The 14,530-nt window shown below is 40.1% G+C and overlaps 1 protein-coding gene across 1 annotated transcript in view; it reads left to right on the top strand.

Annotated features, from left to right (window-relative positions):
- Positions 1–12,317, top strand: part of LOC143018552 (MAM and LDL-receptor class A domain-containing protein 2-like) — a 388,685-nt gene extending 376,368 nt beyond the window's left edge. Inside the window, exons 163-165 of the mRNA XM_076174014.1 lie at positions 448–649; positions 6,471–6,614; positions 11,600–12,317. Of these exons, the coding sequence (XP_076030129.1) occupies positions 448–649; positions 6,471–6,614; positions 11,600–11,774 (521 nt within the window). The 3' untranslated portion in view covers positions 11,775–12,317. The remainder of the gene's footprint in view (positions 1–447; positions 650–6,470; positions 6,615–11,599) is intronic.
- The last annotated feature ends 2,213 nt before the right edge of the window (positions 12,318–14,530 follow it).

The raw sequence follows: 14,530 nt of genomic DNA, 5'->3' as shown, positions 1-14,530 counted from the left end.
ATAGGAGGGCTTTAAGAGGTTGTGAGAACAAATTAAGAAGTGATATATGTCTAAAGGATGTAAAGAAATAGTTCTCCATATAGATGTATAAATACTTAGCATATATAGCCCAAGCTGGAACAATACATGGAATTCAAATCTAAATATGATAATTGGAAATTAAGTATACAGACCAAGTTTGAACTGAACATGAATTTGAGGCTATATGATAAATTGGAGAGTAGGAGACAGGACTTAACAAGCATTGCTCATTTCCTGTACACTACAATTAGGTAAATACGACATATCCAGGATGAAAGACCTCTTGCAGGAGCCTGAGTGATCAATCTTTTCTGTAGATGTCATAATCCAGAGATCCTGATGACTAAACAACTACTTTTCAGAACATTAGGCACACTTACACTTGTCCATGCCGCATTTGAAAGAATATCCCGTTCTACTTAACAGATAAGACACCATGCGAAACAGGATACTTCTACTGCAGTGATCAATATATGGAAGACCATCCATGCATGTCCAATGACAACCTTTGTAATGGCTATGGTGAATGCAACTCAGGAGCTGATGAGTCTGTTTGTGAATGTCTCCCTGAATACTGCCTCAGTAAGGGAACCTGTCACCTGGACCACGACTCAAAACCTGTTTGCAGGTGAGTGGTGCCAAATATCCATTATTAAAAGGTATGACAATGGGCAAGAGACAGGGATGACCCATCATCAATGAGCAGCTAAGATGAGAGGGAGGAAAGGATGGTGGATGGGAGTGGGTACATGCCTTTTGATTTAGCTACCTCCTTTATTTATATGGGGGGAAAACCCTTGGTATATATATATATTTACATACCTATGTGTATAAGATTACAGAGGAACCAAAGGGGTGGAAAAAACTAAAGCAAAGGATAAAGTTGAAAGTGATCACAGAATAGTGTAGGAAGGAAGAAACACTGATTAGGGTTGTACTATGTAAAAGCTATGTCATAGATTTAGGGTAGAAAGATCATATCACTTTTTCTTTTCTTTTCTTTTTTAAACAAGATTTCAAAATACTAATACATTCTCTCCCCTTAAACTTAAACTTGCATACATGCATATACCAAGGGCCTTTTCCTCCTTGCAAGTGAGTTAGCTGAAGTCTAAGGCATAAATCAATTCCCACCCATGTCATTCCATATACTCTACTCCCATTCACCATCCATCCCTCCCTCCCTCCCTCTTTTCTTGGCCCCTCCTGGATAATGGGCCATCCTTGCACCTTGCCCACTACCCTGAGTCAGAAGCAATGCAACAAGACACAGCACATCTACAGCAAGGCCACTTCATTTAATTGGCAACTCTCTCTGTCCCTTCATGCAGAAAAAGAGGAGACAGGGAGAAATCCCTTCTGACTGCATCAAAATATCATTCACACATACTCCCTAAACCCCCATCCCCCACCCATTCCCTTCCTTGCATCACAGCATCATCCATGCACAACCATTCTCCACTCACCCCTATCTTTTTTCTTCTCCCTTCCTCAAGAGAGATTCCCCTTTCCCAATGCCCCTTTTACCCCATTCTTGGTCACTCCTTGTTCACTCCATCCACCTTTGCCATCCACACTTCTTTTACTAATCTTTCTTCACTCATTGTTTTCATGTGTCCAAACCATCCCGATACTCTTTCATCAACCCTATCTCTCAACTCCCTTTCCACCCCTGCTCTCCTCCTCACTTCTCACTCTATCCAGCCTAGTAACCCCTACCATACTTCAGACTTTTCATCTCATAGTTAAACTCTTCCTTTCATATGTTCCATATTTCTGCCCCATACAATGTTGTCGGCACAATCACTCCTTCATACAATCTCCTTTTAGCATCCATTTCTAAAAGTCTATTTCTCATTACACTTATTAATCTAAGGTATTTACTTGTTTCTCTCAGTCTACATTCTACCTCCACCTCCACTCCTCCCTCTCCCACCACATTTGCCCCAAGTATTCACAGTTAATCACTTCCTCCAGCCTATCTCCCTGAATACTCACTTCCAATTTGCAGACATCCTCTCTCCTTGTACATCTCATCACCTTTTACCCACTTTTATCTTCAGCTTCCTTCTTTTGCACACCTTCCCAAACTCCATCACTAACTTCCTTAATCCCTCCTCTGATTTTGCTACAAGTACAGTATTGTCAGCAAACAACAACTGGTTTATCTCCCATTTTTCTCCATTTTCTTTAACCATCTCCAATCTCTAGCCCATTACTCTTCCATTTACCTACCACACCACCCAATTCATGTACAAGTTGAACAGCCATGCCAACATGACACATCCCTGGCAAAGTCCCACCTATACATCAAACCACTCACTCTCTCCATTTCTAATTCTAACATTGCTCTTAACAGCTTCCCTCCTATCCCATATATTAGTAATACCTCCCATAGTGCCTTCCTGTCTACCCTGTCATAAGCCTTTTCCAAATCCATATACATACATACATATACCAAGGCTTTTTTCCTCCTTACCAGGGAGGCAGCCAAAAAGGACAAGGCATAAAATCATTCCCACCCATTCCATCCCTGAAAACACTCCACACCCCTCCACCCTCCCTCCCATCTTAGCACCTCCTAGATGAGGTGCATATCCATATAGGCCCAAAAACATCCTTACCTTTTCCTAAAACTTTCTCACAGAAATCTGATCCATCCAACCCCTACCTGTCCTAAATCCACACTGTTCCACTCCAATTACTTCCTGTTACTCTCCTAATCCTCTCAGTCAAAACCCTTCCATAAGCCTTCCCAACTACACTCAACAAACTGATTCCGCTGAAACTACTACACTCACATTTGTCCACTTTTCCCTTGTAAAATTGAACTATACATGCACTCCACCATCACTGTACCTCCCTTTATTAGACACTCTGCATGATACCAATCTAACCCAGGTGCCTTACCTGCTTTCATCATTTTAATGATGAAAAGGACAAAAGGGACAAAAGGTAGGGAGGTTCTTCGAGTGAACTCCTTGAATGAAAAGGAAAAGGAGAAGGAGTACGAAAAGAAGCTGAAGGAGGAGTGGGAGGGAGTAAAGGATAGAGCAGAGATGGGTGTGGAGGAGGAATGGGGATGGTTCAAGGAGGGAGTCTTAAAGTGTGCAAGGATGGTGTGTGGAACAAGAAGGACAGGGGGAAATAGAAGAAAGGGTAGTGAATGGTGGGATGAGGAAACAAAAAAGGCTGTAGAAGAGAAGAAGCGAGCTTTCACAGATTGGTTACAAAAGAGGACAGGGGAGTCATATGAGACGTACAAAGAAAAGAAAAGAGAAGTAAAGCAAAAGGTAAAGGAGGCAAAGAGGAGAGCAGATGTGAAATGGGGTAGGAGTATGACAGAAAATTTTGAAAGTAATAAAAAGATGTTTTGGAAAGAAATTAAGAGAGGAAGAGGAGGCGAATCAAGTAGGGAAGAAAAGGTAAAAGGTACAGATGGAGAGTTGATAATGGAAGAGATGGCAGTGAGGGGAAGATGGGCAGAATATTTTAGGGAGTTGCTGAATGTGAAGGAGGATAGGGAAGGAAAGATAGCTGCAGTGAAGAAAATGAGAGTGAGGAGAATGGAGGAGAAATAAGGAAGGATGAGGTGAAGGCAGCTGTAAAGATGATGAAAGCAGGTAAGGCACCTGGTCTGGATGGATGTCATGCAGAATGTCTGAAAAAGGGAGGTGCAGTGATGGTGGACTGGTTGGTGAGGTTATTTAATAGTACCGGAGGACTGGAGTAGTGCCTGTATAGTTCCTCTTTACAAGGGAAAAGGGGACAAGTGTGAATGTAGTAATTTCAGAGGGATTAGCCTGTTGAGTGTAGTAGGGAAGGATGTTTTTTGGTCTTTCATGGATCTGGAAAAGGCTTATGATAGGGTAGACAGAAAGGCACTGTGGGAGGTTATGCAGATTTATGGGATAGGAGGAAAGCTTTGTGCCAACAGCACTGTATGGGGCAGAAACGTGGAACATAAGAGAAGAAGAGAGAAGGAGTTTGAATGTGTTTGAGATGAGGTGTCTGAGAAGTATGGTGGGGGTTACTAGGCTAGATAGAGTGAGAAATGAGGAGGTGAACAGGGGTGAAAAAGGATTTGGGAGATAGGGTTGATGAAAGAATATTAGGATGGTTCCAAACCATCCTTCACATGGAAAGAATGAGTGAAGAAAGACTAGTAAAAGAGGTATGGAAGGCAGATGTGGAGGGAGTGAACATGAGGGGACGTCCTAGGATGAGGTGGATGGATGGGGTGAAGGGGGCTTTGGCAGGGTGCAGGGATGACCCGTCATCCAGGAGGTGCTCAGATGAGAGGAAGGGTGGGAGGGGTGTGGAGTGTATTTAGGGATGAAATGGGTGGGAGTGTTTTTATGCCTTTCCCTTTTTGGCTACCTCCCTTGGAAGGGGGAAAAAGCCTTGGTATATGTATGTATATGTATGTACCTCATCTTTTTTTATTTCTCCTCTATTTTCCTCATTCATCACTGTCATTTTTTTTAGTGCTTCCCACTGCAACTACCTTTCCCTCCCTATCCTCCTTCACATTTAGCTACTCCCTAAAATACTCTGCCCACCTTCCTCTTACTGCCATCTCTTCCATTATCATCTTTCCATCTGCACCTTTTACCTTTTCTTCTCTATTTGCCTCCCCTTCCTCTTAATTTTCTTCCAGAACATCTTTTTACTACTTTCAAAATTTTCTGTCATACTCATACCCCATCTCACATCTGCCCCCTTTTTGCCTCCTTTCTCTTATACTTTACTTTTCTTCTCTTTGTACCTCTCATGTGATTCATCCTATTTTGCAACCAATCTGTGAATGCTCATTTCTTCTCTTCTGCAACCTTCTTTCCTTCATCATCCCACTACTCACTATCCTTCCTTCTGTTTCCTCCTGTCCTCCTTGTTTCACACGCTATCAATGCACACCTTGTGAATCCCTCTATGAAACATCCCCATTCCTATTTCTTCTCCTTTTCTTTCTCATTTAAGCAGTTTACTCTATGTACCTCCCTACCTTCTGTCCTTTTCCTCTTTCTCCATCTATCCTCCACTCTCAGCTTACCTTCCACTAAAAAATGGTCTGATATCCCACCACTCTCTCCCCTAAGAATATATACTTTGAAAACTCTTCCTGCACTTCTCCTGGTTACAACTACATATTCCATAAAAGCCATATCTACCACCCTTCTATCCACCACCTTCTTCTACATGTACTTATGCTTGACTTTTTCCTAAACACCGTGTTTGCTGTCATCAACTCTCTAGACACATCCCCATCATCAACTCTCCACTATGATTTTTTCCTGTAACTCCACACTTCCTGACCACCCTGTCTAAACTTCAACTTAAAAATATAATTGGTAAAAGTTCTTTGTATTCTTACAACTACAAGCCTTCTGCAGGAGCAAGTGATTCAAAGACTCTACAGGGCTCAATGAAAACTGCTTTTGTCCTTGTGCTCCAAGAAGCATTCTGCCAGATCAACCTAAGTGTATTCCCCTCTCTTATTTCCCATCTATGTCCCATTATATTTTTTTCTGTAGTAAAGGAGGTTGTACAGTACAATGAGTGTCCCTTTTTTAAGATTATGACTTGAAGAAATTCTATGACATATGTCAGTGCTTTTCCCCATGTTACCATGTTGAGGTGTCATGGTACTATACAGCTTTATTATATACAGAAAAAATTGATAAATAAAATAGCACATAGATGGGAAATGAGAGAGCCATGTACTAAGGTTGATTTGGCAGAATGGCTCATGACATATGCCACACTCTCAACGGATTACTTGGAGTGCACAGACTATACTAAGGGCTTCTTCCCCCTGACAATGGAGGTAGCCAGCCAAGGTACTCATTTTTTCCCACCCATTCAACCCCTACCCACCACCCATTTGTTTCCCTGTCATTTTAACTCCTTGTGGATGACAGGTTATCCCTGTCTCCTGCCTGTTGCTCAGGTCAGAACCAATGCAGTAAGTCACAGCACAGCAGGGATGCTTCATTTACTTGACAACCCTCCCTCCTTGTCCTCCTATGCAAAAAATAGAGAAGATGGGGAGAAAGCCCTATGGGCTGCTAGTTGCATAAAGTCCCATAATTCAGAATGCTAGATAGAGAGTTCTGCTATACATTACAGTTAGAAATTTTTGCATCAAACCTACAGAGGGACAATGCCCTTTTCAGCATTAAGAGGGCTCAGATTGACCAATGTTCAAGTTTTGAATTACTAAAAGATGAGATGGGATGCAATGAATTACTAAAAGATGAGATGGGATGCAATGAATATAGCCCTTTTCCAGTAAAATTCAATTAGCTAATCATATTACATTTCCAAATGTAAAATTGTAAAAAGTTTTACAATTTCTCTATCATCCATTCCTTGAGACACATTTGCTATCCCCAACCACACCACCTGTTATCCTCCCCTGAGGACTCACTATTCTTTTTTGTTTGAAGCTGTCTGGATGGTTTCGAGGGCGACCGTTGCGAGATCGCAAAAGATGAGGACACTACAGGTGCAATTGTGGGTGGTGTGTTAGCTGGTATCCTACTTCTTATCATCATTGGTGTCTTCACTGGATATTGGTTCAAGAAGAAGAGGTGAGTGGAATGAAATGGGAAGTGGCAGGGGGATATTAGTAAGTGTTGCCTCAAGTTTTACTTATCCTCAGTTGTTTGTAGTGGTCCTCAGGGCCTGCAATAGAAATATCTACCAATAAACGCTAAACTAGTGTCTGTAATCATTATTGTGGGGCTGTTCCTCAGTCACAACTAACAGTAAGGGGACAGTCACTTGCAGTATTGTTCTTAGCATTACCTGTACTGTGATTGTTACCTGTGCTAATATAATTATTACTTTTGGTATTATTAAATGTGGTGTAATTATTGTAACTTGTATTAACTCTACCTGTCATTGTTTTGTTGTTCCTGTTACCTGCAGTGTCATCATTATGCATATGTCATTTGTATATGCTATATTTACCAGTACTTGTACCATTACTGTTATTACCTTTGACATCTTTACTTGTGGCATTGTTAATGTCAGCCCTAATAAAATGTGGGTGCATGCTGAGTGCAAGCCACAAGGGCAAAGTGTGAAAACCAACTGCAAGAGCAAGAGGGTGTCTAAAGGCAAGAGATATCATTATATGTGGCATTGTCATTATCATTACCTGTGGGGTTATCATTACCATCATTTACGCCACTGCTGTTATCATTACCTTTGCATGAAAGTGGCAGTTGCCAACAAGTCTATTGAAATAAACACCATGTGAGAATGAAGCCTTTATTAGTATGACATTTTGTTTGTTAAAGCTTTTTCAAGTACATAGTTGTAATACACATGACAAATTAAATAAGAGAAATGGGTGGAGATGGGGTCACTGAATACTAGCAAAAGTTAAGGAGAAGGTGGACCAAATGTCTAGGAACAGGAAATGTTAAGGATAAGATGGAACAATTGGCTGAGTGAAGGACATTAGCTCACAACCAAGGAACAAAAGGAAGAAAATAAGAAGGGTGAGTAATTGTCTACTGAGGGGGAACAACAATCTTTGGAAGAAAAAGGGGGATTTTGGAGGGCAACTATGGATAGCTTAAAATTTAGTTGGCAATGGGTATTAAATGAATTAGGTGGGGTAAGATATTGAACATGCCCATATTTTGTTTAATTTTTGGTTCCTTGTATGATGGTTACTTCCAAACATTTTCTACGAACTTCGTTGGGCTCACGTACCAGAAGTTCTGCATTCTCCCAGTCCATCAGGTGGTTGCTACTGCTCTTGTGTGCAACAGATGCGTTGGTGGTGACATCATGGTGGACATAGTATCAGTGTTCTTGGATCTGGTGCTTAGATCATATGATGTTTCCCCAATGAAGGATTTTTCACATCCTGAGTACAGAATCTGATAAACACAGACTCTATTTTCTGGCATTTTGCCAATGTTTATTCACATCCTCAAGATGTCTTTAATTGCCCTACTAGTCTGGCACACTACTTCCAAATTGGTGGTTTTTAAAATACAAGTCAGGTTAGTAACATGAGATGTTAAGTTGTCCCACCCTGCTGCCCACGGCCTTCCAGTATCTTAATGGCCTGTTTTCTGCATTTATTTAAAAGGAAATCTGGAAATTTTAATTTGAAAAAGTCCCCCTGATACACCAGCAGTCTTCTAAGTATTCTTTAGTGCATATTCTGAGTGCCTTAAGGAAGAAGTCTATTACTACTTTCTTGTCCCAGATGTCATGGTGGGAGTAGAAATGAAAAAAACAATTTTTTTTAGTAGATTTTCTATATACTTTAAATTTCAGCTGGTTACTATGTTTTGGAATGTTAGTGTCTAAGAAAGGAAGGGAATTGTTCATTTCTTCTAAGGAAAACTAAATAGTGGGGTCTACGTAGTTCAATGCAGTTTGGAAGTGATGAAGATTGGATTGCCTGGGTGTGATGAGTAGGATATTGTCCACATAGCACAGCCAGGTCACATGCTCAGGAACAATTTCAGCAAAAGGTCCTGTTTCTAAAAAATCCATAAACATATTGGCAAGAGTTAAACACCATGGCCATGCCAAATTTCTGATGGAAACAGCAGTCCTGGATCTTAAATAGTTGAATTCCACACAAAGTTGTATCAAATCAACAAAGTCAATAGGGGGAAGTCAATTTTCTCCTTGATTTTGTCTCTAAGGAGCTCTTTTACCTTATCAGATGGAACACACGTGAAGAGGTTTTTTACATCGTGACTGGCCAACTTCTTTTTACAGGCAGAGATATTTCGGATTCTGTCCAGTAGATCTCCGGAGTGTTTGAGATGTGCTCCACTTATGGTTCCCAGGAGAAGGAACATACATCTGGCCAACATACCTGCTATTTTGTGGGGGCACTCCCTATTCCTGATGGTATGGGTCTAATTGGTATATTACTTTTATGAGTTTTGGGTAGACCATACATTGTAGCTATATGTGGGAAGTTTGGCAATAGGTGAAGGAGTTTCTTGCCTGGATCGAAACTTTTGAGAATTTTTCTTATCTTGTATATGATGTTCTTTGTGTCATTGTCTACTCTTGATTGGGAGACTTCACAATACATATTGCCATCATTGAGCAGAACTTTCATCTTCTGTTTGTAGTCTATGCTGTCCATCACCACTATTCCACCACTGACAAGGGAGGTAGTGGTGATGGACAGTATAGACTATACATGAAAAATAGAAGACCTGTTCAGTAATGGCAATATGTATCATGAAGTCTCCTCATCAGAAGTAGACAATGAGATGATGAACTTCACATACAAGGTAAGAAAAATTCTCAAAAGTTCCAATGCAGGCAAGAAACTCCTTCACCTATTGCCAAATCTCCCATGTACAGCTACAATGTATGGTCTACCCAAAACCCACAAAAGTAATATACTAATGAGACCTATGATGTAAGGGATAGGGAATGCTCCCACTAAATAGCAGGTACATTGGCCAGACATCTGTTCCCTCTCCTGGGTACCATCAGTGGAGCACATCTCAAATACTCAGGACACCTACTGGACAGAAGTAGACCAGTCTGGACATAATAAGATTCTTCACATGTGTTCCATCTGATAAGGTAGAAGAGCTCCTTAGAGACAAGAGACAAAATCAAGAAAAAAATAGACTTCCCTACCCCGTAATGACTTTGTCTATTTTATATAACTTTGTGTGGAATTCATCTATTTGAGTTACAGGACTGCTGTTTCCATCAGAAATTTATCATGGCCATGGGTTCTCCATTGAGTGCAGTCCTTGCATTTATGGACTTTTTAAAAGCAGTACCTTTTGCTGACATCATTCCCAAGGATGTGACCTGGCTGCACTACTTGGACAATATCCTACTCATCACACCAGGCCATTCAATCTTCATCACTTCCAAACTGCTGTGAAGGAGGTAGAGCCCACCATTCAGTTTTCCCCAGAAGAAATTAATGATTCTCTTCCTTTCTTAGATACACAAACAAAACATAGTAAGCAGATGAAATTTAAAGTATACAGAAAACCCACTACCAAAAATTATTTAATTTATTTCTACTCCCACTATGACAGCATCAAGAAAGGAGTAGTAATAGGTATCTTCCTTAGGGCACTGAGAATATGCACTGAAAAATACCTAAAAGAGTGATGGTATATCAAGGAGACTTTTTTTCTTAATTAAAATTTCCAGATTTCCTTGCAGACAAATGCAGAAAACAGGCCATTAAGACTCTGGGAGGAAGGCCGTAGTCAGCAGGGTGGGACACCCAAACATCTCATGTTACCAACCACTGACATTGCCACCAACCTGACTTGTATTTTAAAAACCACCACTTTGGAAGTAGTATGGCAGACCAGTAGGACAAAGACATCATGAGGATGAAAATAAACATCAGCAAAATGCAGGACAATAAAGCTGGTGTTTATTGGATTATGTGCTTGGGATGTGAAAAATCCTACATTGGGGAAACATCACACAATCTAAAATCCCAGATCAAAGAACACCATCAATGTGTGTGTTGCACACAGGAACAGTAGCAACCACCTGATGAACTGGGAGAATGCATTACTTCTGGTACGTGAGCCCAACATGATCCATAGAAAATGTTTGGAAGCAGCCACACAAGGAACCAACACAATTTAACAAAATAGGGACATATTCAATCTCACTCCACCTAATTCCTTTAAAACCTAGAAAAGAACCAACAAACAATATATAACCTCTGGAAACACTGAGCAACCAAAGTCTGAAATTAAACGAAGCGAAACCAAAAACAGACTAGGGTTACCAAAGCTAAGGAATTCACCCCACCACCACTACTACTACTTATACACATTTCTGGCAAAAATTTAAGCTATCCCTAGTTACCCTCCAAAGCCCCCTTTTTTTTCTCTCAAGGTTGTTGTCCACCCTCAGTAAACAATTGCTCACCCTTCTTATTTTCTTCTTCCTTTTTGTTCCTTGGTTGTGAGCTAATGTTCTTCACCCAGCCAATTGTTCCATCCTATCCTTAACCTTTCCTGTCCACATTTGGTCCACCTTCTCCTTAAGTTTTCCCAGTATTCAATGACCCCCCCTCCCTCCTCAGTCATGTGCATTTCAACTATATACTTGAAAAAGCTGTAATGAGTGAAACGTCATACTAAAAAAGGCTCCATCCTCTTATAGTGTTTATCATTACCTGTGGCATTGATGTACTTATCATCTGTGGCACTTTCTTGTTACCTGTGGTGGTGTTATTATAGCCACTTGTTACCTAAGGTGTCATTATCATTATGTTATATTGATACTGTAAAATTATACCAACACAGAATTGGCTTCATACAGGTATTCCCAAAATGCAATCACCACATGGAAGACAGCATATTATCTTATACTGCCCTACACTCACAACCCAGACAACTCCACATCTCTTCCCTGAGTGATCTATGGAGCCAACCCCATGGTTGAACTGAGGCTATTTTACCTGTGACCATGGGTCTGATCCAAGAGATATCCAGGGTAATGGATCATTTGATTGATTCTTATGAGAGAATGCTTTTTGTGTATGACATCAGATTGTACCCACAATTTTTTGTTTTATATCTAGACTATCACTGGCTACCAGAACAGAGGGCTACCAGACAATGGATGACTTGGACCCATACATCGGAATGCCTCTGGGTGATATGTCTCCTACATCACCTGGTGCACTGGTCAACCCCACCTTTGATTTTGGCACTGAAGCAGAACCTGCAAAAACAGGCACACTATCTGATTTATGAGGCAGCAGACCTTAGGTTTCAGATATTTATTTACCTTTTTTTTTTCTTCTTCACTAATGCAGTATCTGCACATGTGGAGAAAAGTAGCAGCCTTGTTTTTGTCACATATAAAAGACATGTTCATTCACCTGAATCCCTGTAGTCATTTGTTGGTAGTTAATACTTTGTAGGCTGCTGCCTTAAGATTGTTGCTGTAAATATTGCTGTAACAGATTTTTTTTTACATAGATTCACTTAAGTGCCTCAGGAGTTTGTTTACATATGCTTAGATTTATCATTTCTATAGTACAAAGACTTCTTGACCTACATTTGCTAAAGTATTGATCTGATTGAAAGTTCTGAAAATAGTTTGTTATAGATGCTGACAGTTTTTCAGTATATTCTAAGATATTTACAATATATTCTAGACCTGTTGCAGATACACTTTCATAGTATCTATGGCAGATGTGAATTGAATAATGTATTGTACTATTGAGATCAAAGTAACTTTATGTGTTATGTCATTCAGATCTATAAAGAAATGAAATAAACTATTAAAATTTACTCAATTTATGTTTTGATTAACCTACATTTATAAAATTTCATTTAAGGATGATTTACCTTGCGAAGACAGCCTTAGGCACTTTGACTTACACTCTCAGGAAAGACAAAGAATGCAGGGCGATCTAATAGAGGTATGCAAATGGGTCAGGAGTTTCAACAAAGGTAATGCAGACAAGGTCATCATATCAAGGCAGCAGTCCAGGACTTGTAGTAATGGATTTAAATTGGACAAATTTAGGTTTAAGAAGGAAAAAGGCAAAAACTAGTTTACCATGGTTAACAAATGTAATATACTTAGTAACCACTTGGTGAGCACTGAAACAATTGGTTGCTCTAATATTAGATCACTTTATGGATAGGGATGGTAACAGACATAGAACTACCTTCTGTAGGCCTTATGATCTCTTGCAGTCTCCTCCATTATGTTTTCATGTTATGATTACAGGCATACAAAGATGGTATGTGGATCAAGGAGGATGGGAGATAATTGAAGGGTAGTGAGTGGTGGGATGATGAAGTGAAGGAGCATTCAGGGATTGGTTGCAAAATAGGATGAGAGCAACAAATGAGAGGTACAAAGAAAAAAGAGAAGCAAAACATAAGATAAAGGACGCAAAACAGAACAGATGTAAAATGGGGGAGGAGTATGACAGAAAATTTGTAGAGTAATAAAAATGTGTTTTGGAAGGAAGCTAAGAGAGGAAGGGAAGGTGACTCAAGCAGATCTTAATGTTGAATGTGGAGGATGAGGAGGGTTTGATGGTAACAGTGGGAGGCGCTAAGAAAATGATGGTGATGGGAATGGAAACTGGAGGAGAAACAAGAAAAGACAAGGTAAATGTAATCTTGAAAATAATGAGAGCAGGAGTTACCTGGGTTAGATGGTTGTCATGCAGTGTCTGAAAAAGGGAGGTACAGTAATAGTGGACTGGCTGGTGAGGTTGTATAATGTGCATCTAATGGAGGGTAATAATAATAATTGCAAATGGCCAAGGATAACACAAAAAAGCATGTACACTTATTTCCATTGTGGTCCTCATTGGATTGTTATTCTACACTAAGTTACACAGACAACATATGTAGGGGGTTAAGGGGACCAGAGACAATCATGAGTAATATCACTCAGTACACATATGACACATAAACATTGTATAGTTTTGCTAATATTACTAAAATGTTCGTAACACATAGGATATTGAGACCAAAAATTGAGCACCATCACAATAAGGAACATCGCATTAAGCAAAGGAACAACAAAATAATGTTAAATGGTAACAAAACAGTATGAGTGAGCACCATATCAGAGTAGTACCATTAATGATATACTACATTATTCTACAGCTGTATCAACATGTTATAGTAAATGCTACATTGCAGCTAGGGTCACCTATTAATTAATTCTAAAATTTTACCCGTATCTCAGGACGAAGTGGGCAATTAGTATGAGCACTAGGAAGTAGTACATTATAACCTGAAGCACCTAGAGAAGGGTACAGGGGACCAGTACTCGTATGAGTAAAACAACAAGGGGTGCCAGAGGAGTGCTTGTACAGTTCCACTTCACAAGGGAAAAGGGGTCAAATGTGATTGTAGTAGTTTTAGAGGAATCAGTTTGTTGAGTGTAGTTTGGAAAGCTTATGGGAGGGTTCTGAGAGTATTAGGACAGGCACAGAGGGAGTAGTTGAGGAGCAGTGGGGGATTTTAGGAAAGGTAGGGGTTGCATGGAACAAATTTTTGTGGTAAGGCAGATATGTGAGACAGCTTTAGCAAAAGGAAAGGACGTTTTTTGGGCCTTCATGGATTTGGAAAAGGCTTATAACTGGGTAGACAGGAAGGCACTGTGGAAGATATACGGGATTGGGGGAAAGCTGTTAAGGGTACTCAAGATTTTTATGAGTAGATGAGCCTGTGTTAGAATGGGGAAAAGGAGACAAATGTGTGTAGTAGTTTCAGATGGATCAGTTTGTTGAGTGTAGTTGGTTAAGCTTATGGGAGGGTTTTGACTGAGAATTAGGAGAGGAGCAGAAGTAATTGGTAAAGAACAGAATGGGTTTAGGAAAGGTAAGGGTTGCATTGATCAAATTTTTGTGATAAGGCAATATAAGAAAGCTTTATCAAAAGGTAAGGATGTTTTTTTGAGCCTTTATGCATTTGAAAAAGCTTTATGACGGGGTAGACAGGAAAGTACTGTGGGAGGTTTTGCAGAGATATGG

This window comes from Oratosquilla oratoria, chromosome 35 (genome assembly GCF_046742065.1).
Source record: "Oratosquilla oratoria isolate Oo_2021 chromosome 35, ASM4674206v1, whole genome shotgun sequence".
Classification (NCBI taxonomy): Eukaryota; Metazoa; Arthropoda; class Malacostraca; order Stomatopoda; family Squillidae; genus Oratosquilla; species Oratosquilla oratoria.
The sequence above is the reverse complement of the archived record's forward strand: the minus strand, read 5'-3'. Positions and strand labels throughout refer to the sequence as shown.